The sequence below is a fragment of the Anarhichas minor genome, unplaced genomic scaffold (assembly GCF_050575085.1).
Source record: "Anarhichas minor isolate MPS153535 unplaced genomic scaffold, ASM5057508v1 ptg000043l, whole genome shotgun sequence".
NCBI lineage: Eukaryota > Metazoa > Chordata > Actinopteri > Perciformes > Anarhichadidae > Anarhichas > Anarhichas minor.
The window spans coordinates 6603213-6620646 of NW_027466489.1; the positions used below are offsets into that span (position 1 = coordinate 6603213).

The 17434-nt window shown below is 43.5% G+C and overlaps 1 protein-coding gene across 2 annotated transcripts in view; it reads left to right on the forward strand.

Moving 5' to 3' along the window:
- Positions 1-4104: 4104 nt before the first annotated feature.
- col2a1b (collagen, type II, alpha 1b) overlaps positions 4105-17434 on the forward strand; it is a 45017-nt gene continuing 31687 nt past the window's right edge. Inside the window, exons 1-10 of one of the 2 annotated variants that reach the window (XM_076110965.1) lie at positions 4105-4528; positions 8002-8211; positions 9623-9639; positions 10070-10102; positions 11140-11172; positions 11424-11477; positions 12918-13019; positions 13623-13700; positions 15756-15800; positions 16909-16962. In XM_076110965.1, the coding sequence (XP_075967080.1) occupies positions 4438-4528; positions 8002-8211; positions 9623-9639; positions 10070-10102; positions 11140-11172; positions 11424-11477; positions 12918-13019; positions 13623-13700; positions 15756-15800; positions 16909-16962 (717 nt within the window). In that variant the 5' untranslated portion in view covers positions 4105-4437. The remainder of the gene's footprint in view (positions 4529-8001; positions 8212-9622; positions 9640-10069; positions 10103-11139; positions 11173-11423; positions 11478-12917; positions 13020-13622; positions 13701-15755; positions 15801-16908; positions 16963-17434) is intronic. The other variant, XM_076110966.1, reaches the window with a different exon arrangement.

A 17434-nucleotide genomic window follows, 5' to 3' on the forward strand; every position in this document is an offset into this window, starting at 1 on the left:
TCCCTGACCATGGATTCGATCTCCCAAGTAACTGCCGCTACCACACAGGTAGGAGGAAGGATGGAGTCTTGGCTGGGTAGAGAATCCACCGAGACATAAAGGCGAGAGAGGGCATCAGGTTTCGTATTTCTAGAGCCGGGCCGATAGGTGAGGGTAAAATTAAAGCGGCCAAAAAACAATGCCCAGCGGGCTTGACGGGAGTTGAGGCGTTTGGCCGACTGGATATACGCCAAGTTCCTGTGGTCGGTCCAAACCACAAAAGGTTGCTCTACTCCTTCCAGCCAGTGCCTCCACTCCTCCAACGCCAGCTTGACTGCGAGTAACTCTCTGTTGCCAACGTCATAGTTGCGCTCGGCTGGGGAGAGGCGATGGGAGAAAAAGGCACAGGGATGGAGTTTCTGGTCGGAGGTAGAGCGTTGCGAAAGGATTGCCCCCACTCCACTGTCTGAAGCATCCACCTCCACAATGAATTGACGAGAGGAATCGGGCTGAATCAGGATGGGGGCTGAGGTGAAGCTACCCTTTAGGTCGTTGAAGGCAGACTCTGCCTCAGGGGTCCAAGCGAAGGGGATGGAGGTGGACGTGAGTCTGGTTAGAGGTGCTGCCACCCTGCTGTAGTCTCTGATGAATCTGCGATAGAAATTTGCGAAGCCCAGAAAGCGCTGTAGCTGCTTTCGGTTGGAGGGTCGGGGCCACTCCGTCACTGCCTTGATCTTGTCTGGGTCGGCCCTTACCCTCCCACTCTCAATGATGTAACCCAGAAAGCCGACTGAACTAGCATGGAACTCGCATTTCTCTGCTTTGACGAAGAGCCGGTTCTCCAACAGTCTCTGAAGGACCTGGCGGACATGTTCTGGGAGAAAATAAGGATGTCGTCCAAGTACACAAAGACAAAACGATGGAGGAAGTCTCTTAGCACATCATTAACTAAGGCTTGAAAAACAGCGGGAGCGTTAGTGAGGCCGAAAGGCATTACCAGATACTCAAAATGTCCGAGTGGAGTGTTGAAGCCGAAATTATGTTGAGCCGAATAATCTCACTATGGTTACCAGACAGGACAAGGGACAAAGGGACTGAATGATGGGTAACTTGCGCAAACGGCTTGCCATCTAAAGCAGCTGCCAAGAGGGGGGACTGTAATCGTTCTAAGGGAAAACCAGCCTGGATGGCCACATCTCTATCTAAGAAACTATCCTCAGCGCCAGAGTCGACCAAGGCTAGGAGGGGCAAGGATAGTTGTTTGTGACAAAGAGTGGCTTGAATCAGCAACCTAGATGGGAGTGACTGGCTCGGGGAGCTGGACTCTGAACTAGACAGGGAACTAGATGGGGAACTGGGTTGGCTCGCCAGAACCCCTACTACTACTGGCGAGCCCTGTCTTTTGGGCAGACTGGGCAGAGAGCAATGAAGTGACCGGACTGGCCGCAGTACAGGCACTCACCCACCCTCATCCTGCGCAACCGTTCAGCAGGAGAAAGATGAGCCCGGCCCAGCTGCATGGGCTCCTCGCCAGGAGGAGCAGGGTCTGGAGGCATGGAGGGATGAGCCGGCATGGGGTACTGAACCGGGATGGGGGGTTGCACTCCCCAGTTAGCTTGAGGTGGTGACGAGTGGGAGCTGGCAAACTGACTGGGACGGCCGGCCCTCGCCTTGTGTCGCTCACGCAGGCGGTTATCGAGCCGGATAGCTAGGGAAACCAGACAATCAAAGTCTACAGGTTCATCACGAGAAGCCAGTTCATCCTTTAGGTGTTCGCTGAGCCCATTCAAAAACGCCCCTTGCAAGGCCTCATCGTTCCATCTGGAATCCGCTGCGAGTGTTCTAAACTCCACAGAGTAATCAGCCGCACTTCTGGGGCCCTGGCGAAGGTTAAGCAAGCGTCTAGCCGCATTACCAACGTGGTCCGGGTGGTCGAAAACCACCTTCATCCTGCAAAGGAAGTCTTCATAGGAAAGGGCTGTAACTGCCAGATTAGAATTAACGGCTTCTGCCCAGGCTAAAGCCCTTCCTATCAACAGTCCCAAAATATAGCGTACCTTGGAAACATCGGAGGGGAAGGTCAACGGCCGCTGGCTAAAAACCAGAGAACACTGGAGAAGAAAACCTCGGCACCTACCCAGGTCTCCGGAGAAGGGTTCAGGGTCCGGAGCATAGGACTCTCTAAATGGAGTGGGTACTTCCGGGAGCAGAGCTGGAGAGGGCTGGAGGCCGGGCTGTGCAGGATCAGCTGAGGGAGGCAACCGAGAGGTTAACAGAGACACTTTCCTTGTTAATTCCGCGATTTGGTCTACCATTGCCCGGTCGTTGTCAAATAGGGTGTGGAGATACGCTTGATGTTGTCCGAGTAAGGCTCCTTGGCTGGAAAGCGCCGTCGAGACGGTGGGCTTCTGCACCGGTTCTGCTGGGTCCACTGCTGGGTCCACATGGCCAGATCGTTCTGTCATGGTAGTGCGGGGCTGGACCCAAAAGCAAGGACTCGGAGTTGGAGTTAAACACAATTTTCTTTATTTGCCAGAGAGAGGTGTGGGAGCTGTCGTTCACGGAGAGAGAACAAACGATCTGGCGAGGAGTTGAGGGAGAGCTGAGTAGATATACTGTGGGAGCTTGATGAGGGAATGAGTTCCATGTGTGTGAGTTGATTGGCAGCAGGAGGGGGAAAGGAAGGCCACGCCCAGGCAGACACACCTGGGACCATGACAAGAACAGTTTGTGAAACAACCTTTCTGTTGCTTTTTTTTCTTCTATCTATTCGTCCCCCTCCCATAATCAGCCGGTGAGATACAGACAATGTTATTGCAAGTGAAACATTACTGTTGGAATCATCTGTTTGATCGAAAATAGCTGTGCGAGCAAGTGAGCAAGTTGCAGACAGACCTTGCAGTTCTGAAAGGCATATCTGATCTCACACCAGAGCCACAACATAATCCTAACGGGTCAAATACAGACAATAAGACAGACAGGCAGCGTCACTTCTAATAGTTCAAACCAATATGACACTGACAGAAACTGACAACTCCTTGTTAAAGTCTCATCCTCTGTGTGGGAGACTGTCCCAAGGTCACATAGAAAAGCTCTCTCCTGTAGTGGATGGGAGTCCTGAAATGACAATACTGTCCCCTCAACATTACTCCTGCTGTCATACATCTCACAATGTTAGTAACATATAACAGTCTGCATGCTGCAAGCCCTCAACCTCAACCACGGTCATCTCTTCTTTTCCCACAGTCCTCTCACTGCACCCACCATTAGATCACGTTCAAACTCTTCACTCTAATCTGAGCTTCATACACACAAGCCAATGCAGTTTATTACATCCAAAAGAGTGACAGCCCAGTGGACAAACCAGGTGAGACACCTTCAGTTTTCCATCAGGGCTACAACGCATGCCTTTTTTTCATTATTGTTATATCTGCCAATTTCTTTTCTTGATTTAAACTTTAACAAGCAGTCAAAATGTCCAGTTCCCCAGATCCCAAATTGACTTGTTTTGTCCAACTAACAGTCTCAAAACCAAAACATATTTCACCACTATCATATGTGAAAAAAATAGCCGCAAATTCTCACATTTGAGGACTTGGAAGCAGCACATTTTGGGCATTTTCTTTTTCTTGAAAAATTACTGAAGAATGTATCAATTACAACAAAAGTTGCAGATTAATTTTCTTTTGATCGATTAAACGACTTCCTGCAGCTCTGAACTCCATCATGCAGGATGTCATGAACTCTTTTCATGGTTCAATATTAGAGAATGAGCAAGTAGAGTATCAAGTCATATTGTAAGGCTGATTGCAGGAACTGTCATAACTTCATGAACCTTTAAGTGTGGAGTACACATGAACTACTAATGCCCTCAACGTGAAAACCATGCATCATTTGTGCATTACAGTATTCAAACATGCATTTCTATGGTATAATCCCCCCCCCCCCCCCCCCCCCCCCCCCCAAAACACACACACACACACACACACACACACACACACACACACACACACATATAATAATTTAACCAAAGTAACCAAAGTTACGGGGGGAAAGTTTCAGAGTGGTTTTTCTTTTGGGTTCAGTAGCAGCACGTGGAGAAAGGAGGGGTCTGGGACTGGAATAATGGAAGCTGGGAGACAGAATGGGAGGGAAACGGGGCTCAGATTTCAGCCCGGCAGGGGGTAAGGGGCCGGACTGATATTTGGGAATATACGAAGATTCATTGAAGGCAACGGGGACATAAAACTAAAACGTCTGGCCCAAAGCGGTCGGTGCTGACTTTCTGCTGCAGGTCCAGGTCCTGCCGCTGGATTCCCTCATTTTTTTTTTTGGGGAACTGTGAATGTCGAATGGTTCGGTTTTGTAACTGGGGACACACTAAATACTGAGAGAAGCCTCCGATATCTTGGCACTTTCCTTTCTCCCTCGCGGGCACTGCATGTCTAATATTTAGACATGTTCAGCTTTATGGATTCCAGGACTGTACTGCTACTTGTAGCAACCCAAGTTTGTCTATTAGCCGTTGTAAGATGTCAAGAGGGCGACCGTAAGTGATCGTTTTATTTCTTTGAAATAGTTACAGTGAAGAAAAGCTAAAGTTGTCATAAGGTGCATTTTCTTTTGCAACAGGTTTATCTTCGAGCGCAGCACCTGAGCTTTTTATAGTTTAGTGATTGTTTTGGTGTTTTTTCCCTCGCACCTTTTACGCACAGAAGTTCATGATTGTTTGGATACGCATATGCATGCAAAGTTAATTGATTGATGATAGTTGTGAACCTTCTGTCTACCAAGTGTGCTGATCTTACTGTACCTGCAAGGTGCGATACAACTCAATATATCAGAGCTGTGGACGTGCGTAAAAGTTATGCAATGGATGGAGAGATGTGGCAAGTTTACGCAAAATAACGCGCACAGAGCAGGACGCATTGGTTTTCTTGCTTCTCTGGAGTTATTTTGTATTTATGTTAATTATGTGTCGTTGGTAGTTATTCATTATCATTGAAGTTTACAATCTGCAAAGCGAAAATCATAAAGATTCAGATTTCAATCGCCTACACTGGAACCAAATTACTTACCCTACCTCCCCCTTCTTTCTTAGGTTAAGCTGCCAGACACCTGTGGGTGCTTTAGAGGCCTTGACAGGCTCTCATTTTAGCTGCAGATTCACTTAATGTAGAGGGTGAGAGGGGGAGGGGATGGGCAAAAAGTGAAAGGTGGTCAGGCTCAAGGGCCTTTGGTGAAAAGTGTTCACATTCCATTGCTGTCAGAGGGCATCCAGGCGAATCCTGGCTTGTTGGGGTGGAAAGGTGGACTAATAACCAAAAGTTCCCTAAAAAGGGTTTTTAAAGCGATTACTTGTTTTTTTTTCTCTATTAAGAATCAAATAGCCCTTATATATCATTCTTCATACCTGCAGACTTCCTGTCTCTGCAGTTATTTGAATAAAAGGGAAATGGGATAATTCCTCATCACTATTGATTTTAGTATCCTCAATGGACATTTGAGCATGAAGGTACGCCAGCAGATTGGAGCCAGAAATAATGTTCCATGTGATTTCAGGATTTCCATCTGCGTAAAAGATTACCCATAAACTGTGACAGTCAGCCCAGGGAGAAGCAGAGCCAAGGTGCAAGAGATAGGTGATTGGAAAAATATAAGGGACTTTTAAAGCAATGCAACGGTGTATTTTCCAAGAAGAAAAATACTCATAGCAATTGCAAGTCTCAGGTTACCCTTTCAGAGGTATAGTCCTCTAGATATAATGACCTTTCAGGCAGAAATGTATCTGAAGTGGTAAAGAGGTCTGATTGTGTCCTCAGCACAGCAGGCTCAATGGCCCAAGTCACTCAGAGGGGACAGGGGCTCTTTAACCATCAGTTTTGAGGCTACTGACTGAGTGCCTCATGGAGACGAGGAGCCCATAAAGCTAATCAGGTGAGAGTAGAAGAGAAAGTTACTAAATACAGTGAAAACAGAGTTGACTCTACTGTCCTGGAAGTACACCTGGGTTCACTTTACTATTTTCATTGTTCATTTCACTCCTCTGGAAAACAGTATGGCTGCCAACACATGGGAGAGGAGACTGGCAAATTATCCTCAGTGACGAAAAGCCAGCTTTCTCTCAACTCTGCAGTATACAGAGGAGCCCTTGTCCCAGAATACCAGGAGAATCTTTCATATTTGAGAGCCAATGAAAGGACAGGTGCAGCCTTTTGACAGTGCATCCAGGCCTGTAAAAGTAAATATCAAACCTGCTAGGTATGTGCATGAAAGATGACCATTTGTTTCTCTCGCTGGCGTGTTTGAATTGGCATCTGACACAGCTATGGCTTCAAGATGGGGTTTAAAGTGTGCCCCATGTTTATACAAGGCAATAGTTTGTGAATTGCCCACTCTGTCCCTTTCGAGAAAGACCTCATTCATTGCTGCTGAGCAATCAGCAGCAGAGGTCCATCAGGTTACCTAGACTTAAGCAGTACTCAAAGGTAAATATAGCTACTGTACTTGCTCCTTCTCCTCTCACACTTTCAGCAGTCCGAACCCTGAGGCTTTTCTTTTGGTGGGTCGACCACTTTCACCCCTCGGTGCAGGTTCAGTGGCTCCAATCAGAGCATTTCTTTGAGCAACTGTTTGGCCTTCTGTTGACTTTTTAGGAAGCTGTCAGACGGGAAAATGAACAGGGATGTGGCTAATTACTGAGTTCATTCTAGCATTTTCGTGAGTGGTGTCATTTAGCGCAAGTACAGTACCTGTATTGAAACACGCCCAGCCTCCATCACATTCAGCTGTGTTCTCTTTGCCAAGCTGTGGTCTGAAAAATCCAAACATGTTTCATTTACTGAATGCAAAGTCTGTGTAGGGTGTCTCCCGCGATGTAAACTCGCCCTATATTTAACTTGTGGAGGAATTAAAGCATGTGGTCTCCAGCTCCTGTGAAGTTATTGGAGGTTTCCTGCAGGTCTTACTCAGCTGTGATTCTGTGATGTTACACTGCCACCCAGTGACTGTTTGAGAGGTTACTTCAATAACTTGTCTCAGTGTTGGCTATTGATAAATGGAATGATGGAACAAGAGAGTTTTGCTTCTTTAAGATGGCTATTAGGATTTTCAATAGTAGTAGTGTGTAGTTGGTTGGCAGACAGAACATGTAGAGGGAAGAGAGGGGGTGTCATGTAATAAGGGTGTAACAGCTGGATTTGAACCAGGGAATTTGCGGCTTATGCCGATAAGTGCTGCAATGATTAATTAATCCATTAGCCATTCGACGAATAATAATTTAGCAACTCTTTTGAAAAACGATTTATTGTTTAAGTCATTTATAAGCAAAAGCAGCAAACATTTGCTGATTCAAACCTGTCAAATGGGACGATTTGATGTTTATAAACTGAATATCGTTGGGTTTTGGACTGTTAAACAACTTGATTATATCATCTTGAGCTGTGAGATGTTTAAAGAGCATTTTTCATAATATAGTCTGACATTTTAGACAAAATGATTCGTCAATTAATCAAGAATACAATTGGCGGAAATAATTAAAATAATTGTTAGTTGAAGCCTTAATGGAGACTGTGACACCCCAGAAGATTTGTTTAATTGTAGAAATTGTGTTGATAAGAAATCTATATTTGTAAAAGTTAGTCATTAATAGGTTTGTCATACATGATGAAGGTGATCACAGATCAAGCTCAATGAAATGACAAATGATATTCTTATAAGAAGAATATGTTTTTGGATTCTTTTTTCATTAGGTTTAAGTTTACCAACGTGTCCTTTTCTTATATTCACACTTTGAGGTACCTGTTGATGCACTGCACATGTGTTTAACACCTAAACACAACTTTATTTACTTTGCTGCATATCTTTGAAACATTTTATGACTAACAGTTAATACGCAAGTTGTTGTTTATGAGTGACACATTGCAGTGACTGTATTTCATACCTGATCAATAATCTCCTTTTTCCTCCCGCCATCTACCTGCCTTGGCCTCTGTGTGTCCCTCTCTATGACCTCACACACAGAGGAGGATGTTATTAGCTGTGTACAGGATGGACAGCGCTATAGCGACAAGGACGTGTGGAAACCAGAGCCTTGTCGCATCTGTGTGTGTGACACTGGAACCGTCCTGTGTGATGAAATTGTCTGCGAGGAGCTAAAAGACTGTTCCAAACCTGAAATCCCATTTGGAGAGTGTTGCCCCATCTGCGCAAGTGACCAGTCTCCACCCATTGGTCGTAATTTATTTATCTCACACCTCTCATAAATAAATTACTCTGCAAGATCATGTTGTTTATTCTGGGGAGAAAATGACACATGGGTGATTTGGTATTAATCAAAGGTTGGCCATTAACTAATTAACACTTAATGGTTTGAATCAGGCCAATACTATATGTCAACCTTTGATTTGAATACAGTTTTCGGTCCCCAAAGCAAACAAATGATGAGAAATAAAAGACAACAGTGACACATCTGACCAGATTTCAGTGAAATGCTACCTCAACGTAATGTTTCCATAGCCGGCTCACCTTGGCCCCATCTTGTTTGAATACTCTCTCCTTCCCTGAGTATCATGAAAACATGTGGGAGTCATTAAGGAAATACCTCAGAGGCGGTCTCGCATTTCTTCTCTATATCCTCTCTGAGGATTTCTGCAGATCTGATGGCAAGAAAAACTGTGACACTATACTGAGACCTTTGGAAGGAGCTATTCACCACATTTAGAACTGCCATTTTCTCCTAATTAACCAGGTCAGCTTTGGAAATACAAACACAGCCAGTTGGGGAGCATACGTGAAATCAGAAGTGTCACTGTTTGCAACGCATGCTTGTTGATTAAAGTGCTTTATAAAACACTTATCTTTCATTAAAGGAAAAAATGAAGTGCTTAGTAATAAGTATGTAACACGTACAGCATCATTTTAAGGTAACAACTAGCTTAAAATAGGGCTGGCTATTGAACCTCAATACTTTTTTGTATTGAATGAAATGTGTTGATTCCACTGACGATCAAAACACTGTCAAGTGGCATTGAACATCTGTCAGATTCTTTTGTGCTATTCTTTTGTGACTTGATAGTTCTTGATTTAAATCTAAATTTTGACAATTTTAGTTAATTTTATGGAGGCAAATGTCTTATACGGTTACTGGAATTAACTTTTGAGAAGTTTGATTCTTTTGATGAATGAAAATAGGGTTTTTATAGAAAACTATTCTCAACGATACCCAGCCCTATACCCTAACAAATAGGCAAACTCATGATTTATCAATATTGCTACTAAACAATGCTTATTAGATTGCTTTGAAATATGAAAAACAAAAATCCAGTGATGGCCTCCATCAGATTTAATTATCTGAAATTGGCTATTACAACTATTTTGCTTTCTACCATTCCCTTTTACCTGCAGCTCTTCTGCTTCTGCTTCAAGCGCTTAAGATGGTGATTCAACCAACACTTTTTCAATTCTGATGGGCTCTTCGGGGGCCACAAATGTGATTTAGTGGTGGTCGTTATTGTAGGACAATTGGCTATCAGCGCATGCAGACTCTCTGGGTTTTGTGTGACCTTCATGGATTGTTTTTGTGGAATCCATCCGCTAACTGTGGTCTGTTTTTTTCCCTCTGACCCACTTGACCACATAACAGGATCACCTGGAGCTAAGGTGAGACCCTGTAGCATATTAAGATGTGTGTGTGTAGATACAGTATGTCTGTGTGATCATGATGCTCTATGTGTGTGTGTGTGTGTGTGTGTGTGTGAAAAAGGAAGCTCTCCAGCACCTGCAATTAAATCTGTATCTATCCCAGACTCACACCAGTGCTGCAGGACTCCCCTGTAGTTTACGGATTTAGATGAGACTTTGATGTGAAAGAGCTTTGCCAGATGGATAATAGTTATTTCCTCCTTGACACTTAGTGCCATATTTATGTGTCTAGTGATTCTGTAGTAGGGGATACTTATTTTCAAAATTTTGCCGTTGACCGATTTCCTCAAAATTTTGGCTGTGCTTTTCAAATATTCTCTCAGGGGCAGCGTCACCAAATAATTAGAATCCTAATTGCTGTTTTTGTGCTTTATCTTTTCAACATCAGGGTGTGAAAGGTGAACCCGGAGACATTACCGATGTAAGTTGACACCACACAGCACGATAAAATATAACTCACCATTCTTTTCACTTGAAGATGTTCTTTTGTGAATTGTTTTTGGATTTTCATGTCTGAGGTTGAGATTTCTTTCATCATTAAATGAAACACTTACAACCCCTTATTGGTAGTCACAGGAGGAGGAAGTATTCAGATCCTTTACTTAGGTAGAAAGTAGCAATATAAAAATACACCACAACAAGTAAAAGTCCTCCATCAAAAATGTCACTTAGGTAAAATATATAGTATTATTATTATTATTATTAGTTAGTTCTGAAAGCTGTCAAATAAATGTATTAGGAATAGAAAGCACAACATTTTGAGCTAAAATGTAGTGGAGTAGAAGATTCAACTAGTATGGAATGGAAACACTCAAAAGTCTTACTTGAGTAAATGTAATTAGTTTCATTCCATCACTGTTGGTAGCACATTGTCTCTGGCAGTGGATTTGTGTACAAATAGCTGTTCATAATGAGAGAAATACGAATATAATCTAGCATTAATACCACGGGCCTAAGAAAGAAAGAAGGTTGAGTCAAAGAGAGAGGAGGTAGGTCTGCTGCCCACTCGTCAGGAAGACAGCCAAGCACAATAAGGCCTCCATACAATCCGCCATTAATATCCCCAAAGGCCAGCGGAGAAAAAGAGTAAACTCCCTGCTGCTGCAGCGCTGCACCTGGAAATGCTTTACCCCTCTAGAGGGAATACAAGTTCATGGCCGGAAATAAGAAGGCATTGTTTATTGTATGTCTGTTATAACACTTTGCCTGAAGAGATTAGCAATTAGCAAGCTTGCTCTGATGGAAGAAAGATAATGTTTCCGCTCCGTGTGCAAAGAGCTCTAAACCTCACGTGTCCAAATACATCTGGTGAATGTAAGCTTTAGAGGTGGGCCTAATTCAGTATTCAGTTTGTGCACTGGAACAATGCAAATACAAAAAAAATGCATTATGCTACAATTAAATGACCTCAAGGGTTTTCTGACATATTTTCTTTTTTTCTGTCCTTTGCTTGACCAGGTTGTAGGACCAAGAGGACCGGGTGGCCCAATGGTACGCACCAATTTCTGCATTTATACACTTTTCCTTTGAAAGCTTTTACAATTTGTATAGAGCATTTAAAATAGAAAGAGAGAGACTGCATTCAAAGTACCCACGTTGGTATTACATTTATTTGCCAGTTACAATGACAGAAAATCTGATCTGACATAACAGCAGCAGAGTTCACAGCTGTTTCTGCAGCTCACATGTACATGAGAAAACACCTGAAGTCACCGGCTACTTCACTGTCTCCCGTTCACCAGGGCCCACCAGGAGAGCAAGGACCCCGTGGATCGAGAGGAGACAAGGGAGACAAGGTCAGTTTGAAAAAATAAAAATTCACTCCCCCATCTTGTCATTTTCACACCAAAAAGTAGACCCACAAGCTGCTCTTTTAAGAAGTACAGTATGCCCTATTGAATCTGATCGCTTTAGGTCTTTAGGGGGTGAGGAGGGTGGATGGGGTATCTGCTACAGCCTGCAGGTTTGCAGAATGGTAGCCTTTCATTGAGCAGCTCAGTCTAACTAGTCACGTGTCGTTTCCATTAGGCTGTGTGGTCCACTGACGTCTGGGTCGTTCAACAAATGTGGGACTGTCAGAGACTCCTAATGTAAATCTCTGCTTCTCTCTGAGGCCTCCAGTCAGTCAGTGTGTGAAATCAACATCGCCGCACCACGCCAGGCTTTGATCATTGCATTAACGTAACAACACTTGGATGTGATAATGGCTGAAGGCGAGGAGTTTATGTCTTGTACTCATCTTGTTTATGTAGATTTTAGCACAAAGCGAGTTGAGTTTTGGCTAGCAGAGGTTAAGCAGCCTTTTAGTTGTTCAGCACATTCTTTGCTCAGGATCCCCTTGCAGGGTAATTTGTCAAAACATGCCCAGAGCAGAGGTATGCCAGGTAGTTTAAATCATCTGCATGCTGTATATGTAACCTCTGTATCTTGGTGGTGGGAGTATTATAGCTCTTTTTTTACCTTTAAATATCCGGTTTGGTTCAGTTCAAGAAGACAGGTGAAGTTGAGTTTACTCATGCAGACCATCAGTGCCGTTTGGAGAAGGTTCAACTTAGCGTTAAGCTTCTGTCAGCGGAGTGGTGTGTTGTCTGCCAGCAGCTGTGTAATGATTTATTAAGTACTACTCGGTTCAAATATTGGCATAAAGGCCTGAAATTATTCAATGGTTACTTGTACACTTTCCTGTACTCATGTGTGCTTAGAAAGTCATTGGTATTTGACTTTGGTGTGTTTAAAGTAAATATAATAATAAGGAAACTGGATGATTTTTACTCAATGATATAACTTGCATTTGCATTTCATATAAAATGTGTGTTCTTAGTTGTCAAAAATCACATTGCGCATAAAAAAAGTATAAAATATAAGCTGCTTTTTTAAGGAGGACAGACATTATTCGTAGATGAATCAGTAAGTTGATCAACAGAAAATGAATCAACGGCTATTTTGATGACCTTTAAAAGGCCCACATTTTTTTGCTTTGGTTGTTTTATATGACACAAACTACATTTATTTTGGTTTTGGACTATTAGTGGACAAAACAAGACATTTAAATATGTCAACTTGGACATGTATTTTCTTTTTACTTTTTCCTCACATTTTTATGGACCAAATGATATATAGGTTTGACTTATTGTTAGGCACTTGCATCATTTGGCCATCTCAGTTTACAAATAAGCATCAGATTGATCATTTGGTAAGCCTCATTGATTTATTTTAATAGTATCTATCTATTTCAGGGAGGCCTTGGTCCCCGCGGCAGAGATGGTGAGCCTGGCACCCCCGGAAACCCCGGCCCCCCCGGACCTCCAGGACCTAATGGACCCCCTGGCCTTGGTGGAGTAAGTATCCCATGACAAATAGGGGTGGGTGAGCATTCACTGCAGACATGGGAGCTGACAGGTTGAACACTGATGCAAGGAAAGAATCCAAGAGCACAAAAGATGTGGAAAATTGCTGGCGTTGGGAGGAGGCAGAAAGACAACAGCAAGTAGATGCAGAGAGAGAGAATAGATCGAATGCCTCTCATTCTTTGTAGGAGAAAAGGAGGGAGGAGGTGGATTGAGGGGAGGGGAGGTAGAAGGGCAGGAGGCAGTATGGTAGACTTGGGGAGGGGAGGGGAAGGAGCTTATTTTGGGGGGGAAACAAGGAGACTCTTTGTGAAGGAGAGAGGGATGAATACTGTTCACATGCCCTCTGTCTCTCCTCTGTCTGCAGCAGGATTCACATAATAAGCTCTGCTGCTCACATTCTATTAAAAGCTGATCCCCTCTACTGCCAAAATGACACAGCATCCTCCTTCATTTTTTATTGGCCTTCCATATATTCCAACCAGATGCTTTAGCCTGCAGTCAGTGTGACTTTAAAGGCTTGATGTCACGGAGATGTCATACATGTATATAAAAGGCACATAAGCAACCTGTCTTTTCTTTCGCCTTTTCCAGAACTTTGCTGCTCAGATGGCTGGTGGTTTTGACGAGAAAGCTGGCGGCGCACAGATGGGCGTGATGCAAGGACCAATGGTGAGAGAGCGATGATGAGACCTGCTGCCACTTCTATGTTGTTGTTGGGTTTTTATTTTACAGTCGGCTGCTTATGTATCTGCCTGGATGCTACAATCTTGGAGGGGTCAGGAGCAAGGAGTCTTTCCACCTGAATCCCAGTTAAAGATCTGTGCTGGCAAGCATCTTTGACAGAAACGCCTGCGCTTTTACCTTTCTGGAGGAGCCCAAACAACTTCCTTACATGAACCAGAGAAATCTTCACATGGTTATCAAATACGAAAACTACTAAATGGACATCATCATCATCGTCATCATCGCCTTTTCCTGGAGAGAACATACCCATGTAGGATTTAAAATCATCAAGGATCAAGGATGAGAGGAAGAAGAATCCCAACGATTTGTAGCATCGCCTGTGTTTCTTCCCCTCCTTTGCTAATGGTTCTGCTCCACAGCGTTGGAGACAAGAAACCACAGAGCTCTGGGTCCTGATGGAAAATAAACACCTCACACGGAGTACGGACGAGTCATTTTTATAAATTGAGGAAACAGCCATTGATCATCATTATATTTCAAGCCCATGAAAAACCACTGCTGCTGGGGTATGGCGTGGCAGCTTGCCCGAGATGGAGCGAGGAGCACACTGGGAGCTATTTTGGTTTAGAGAGCCGCAGAGCAGCTTTGAGAAGCCAAGAGAGGGGGTGGGAGGTGGGGGATTGATCAGATCCCAACAGCTAGCAGCAGTTTGTATGGCTTCACTCCTGCTGACTGTCCTTCCACATGTCTGTCTGAGAGCTTGCCACAATACCGGGTCCTTTTGAAGCCAGCCCACGTTGACTTTGGCGTCCGCCGGCCTGCTGGGGGGAGCAGTGAAAGAACAGACTGGACTCATGTTAAATCACAAGTCTTATAACCCCTCATACACCTACTCATATCACCTACATAACCAAACGCTCAAACAACGCACCTACTGACATGTATGCACACACACATAATGTCTTATGCATGTCTTTCAAACACACATTCAAAAGTCCAGAAGATATAGAGCCCCATTGATAAGTTACTATCCGCTGGTTAAAGGCTTCCCACACCCACTGAAAGGTGACTTTCATTCGTTTCTGAGGACCACTGTGACATTTTCTTTGGCTGCCATCCTTGATTTGTTAAGTAAAACCATAATGCTAAAATGTGGGTTCATAAAAGCAACCCTACTGAAAGGAATATGTTTGGGAAAAGCTGTCACAAGTTATCTGAATCCAGCCGTTTTTTCACTGAGGAACTTTGAATTTTGTGAAGCTCTATTGACACCAACTTCGATAGTCCAATCGTTCCTTGAACAGCTGATTTTCTTTGTGCATGTGTGTAAGATAAAAAGGCAGACAGAGAGAAAAAGCTATGGATATCTGGCTCATCACCTCCACAGAATGTAATTTTCTCTTGTTGGGCAGCGATGCATGAAGTTGTAGTAGAAATGACTTTGGCATGTGACTCCAGCCAGCAGTTCCCGCAGAGCAGATTCGGGTTCAGTCAGATGGAAGTTAGTTGAAAAGATCTCTCATCTCCTGATTTAATTTCTGAGATCTAACATCTACGCATGAAACATTTATGCAACAGTTCAGTTCGATGTTGTTTCACATTCAATGTCAAAGTGTAAGACGTCGTATAGAGTTCAAACCCTCCTGTAGAGCACTACCACTGGGGACCTTTGAACTATAGAAACACGCAATGGGTGGGAAAAAGAGCTGAGAGAAGGAGGAGGGGGCGTTGACAGAAAAAAGAAAGAGATGAAGAGTGAGAGAAAGTCCAAATGCAGCTGAGGAATTTCAAACAATTTATGGATTTGACAAGTAGAGCCGTTGAGTTTTGTGTAGCTTCAGGGCAAAGCAGGTGATGTTGTTTTTATAGCTTCTGACAGAATTCAAGTCAACAAAAACTCGGCCGTTCTCAGAATTGCAATTGAAAAGAAATAATAATTGTGCACCAGTGTTTTACGTCTTTGTGTAGTTAAACAGTGTGTATTTCGAAAGGATGTCGTTGGCCTAATGTTGTGTCCTTTGTCTCTTTTCTCTCCCTCAGGGCCCTATGGGTCCCAGAGGACCACCTGGCCCCAGCGGATCACCTGTAAGTACCTCCTGTTCGCCCCAGACAACACACGAGCCGCACGCACCTGCAGACTAGATCCTGTGTACAACCACAGACCGGCCAGGCTTAATATCATAACAGTAATGTGCTTGCTGCCGTGTACAAACGCCACCTTGTCTACTTCCCCTGAGTGTATTCAATAACAATAATGACCCCAAAAAAGTCACTTTGCACACTCCAACAAGGCGAGCATAGCACATGCTGTTAGAGATAAATGTTTACACGCAGCCCTGCGCACACGGAGAATACTTAAGTCTCACAGCTGCAGACTGGGGGGCTTTTTCCTCTACACCTGACAATTTACATTTCACAGAGCCTACTGGGCTTACACCTACTTTTTCTGCTCTTGCCCGCACCAAAATCTACCTGGAGCCCTTCGAGCTCTCCCAGCCCCCTGAGTAAAGCTATGAAGTTGTAGGGAATGCCATCTGACATGCCTCAACTTGATGGTTTAATCACCCTGAACCCACATTTGGAGAGACAGATATGTCTCTTTGGACACCTTTGACTGCTTTTAGACTTTCTCAAAAGAGATGATGTGTACTTTAGAGAAGCTGCAGTTTGACAACGTAGACGAACAGACACAGCGATACAGTGTACAGTACTATAAAGAAGTAGTTTTTGATAATTGTTGATATAGTTTTACTCTGTACTGCTGCAGGTGCATATGACATCGATATCGTTGAATGTATTTGTATTGCAATTCAACTAACTTTTCATTTTAAACTGTAAATTACGATATGTAATTAAATGAAACAACAAATTAAACAGATTTACCACATAACCAATCTGTATTACATCCTTTATATGACTGTTGTCATTTCAAGTAACATGTATTGCCGCAACTAACTTCTGTCATTATCAGATTTTCTGTAGCCTATTTTTTTGAATAATTGATCATGACTATTACAGACGATGAATAAAACCAGCAGAACATCTGGTTTGAGAAGCTGGAACCAGTGAATTATTTGGTATTTTTGATTAAAAAGTTACTTAAAATGGTATTCCAATAGTTGGTGATACATTTCCTGTCTATCTGCGAACTGATGAATAGATCTAAAGCTTCTCTCTTCTTTGTACATCCCAGGGCCCACAAGGTTTCCAAGGCAACCCAGGAGAGGCTGGAGAGAACGGACAGTCTGTAAGTATCCTAAAGAGTACCGGTCCTTCCAGTCCTCACTACACGGTTTATTATAAATACTTGTTCTATATAAAGCCTATAAACTTCCTCTCCTTTTTTATCTTTGTCTTTTCTTTTCTTCTTCATGTGGAAACTTCAGCCGCTGCTACCTCACTACAGCTAAATTACATTTCCATAAAGTCTCCAGACACGTTCTAACCTTTCATTGCTCATCGCCTACTTCTATATCCTCCTCTATTTAAACCAGCCAGCTCCTTCAATTTCAACATTTACAACCCTCTTCAGTCAATGCTTGCAATGCTCATATGTCTCAAACCCAAATCTGTGTGAAGCCTGAACTGGCCCTCAGCAGATCTGCAGAATTCTCTTTTTCTTTCCCCCATCTTCTCACTGACAGCTTCCAGTGTTTGTTGCACCCCTCCTGCTCTTTCAGATGATGCCATACCCCTCAAATAACTCCTCTAAGACAGAA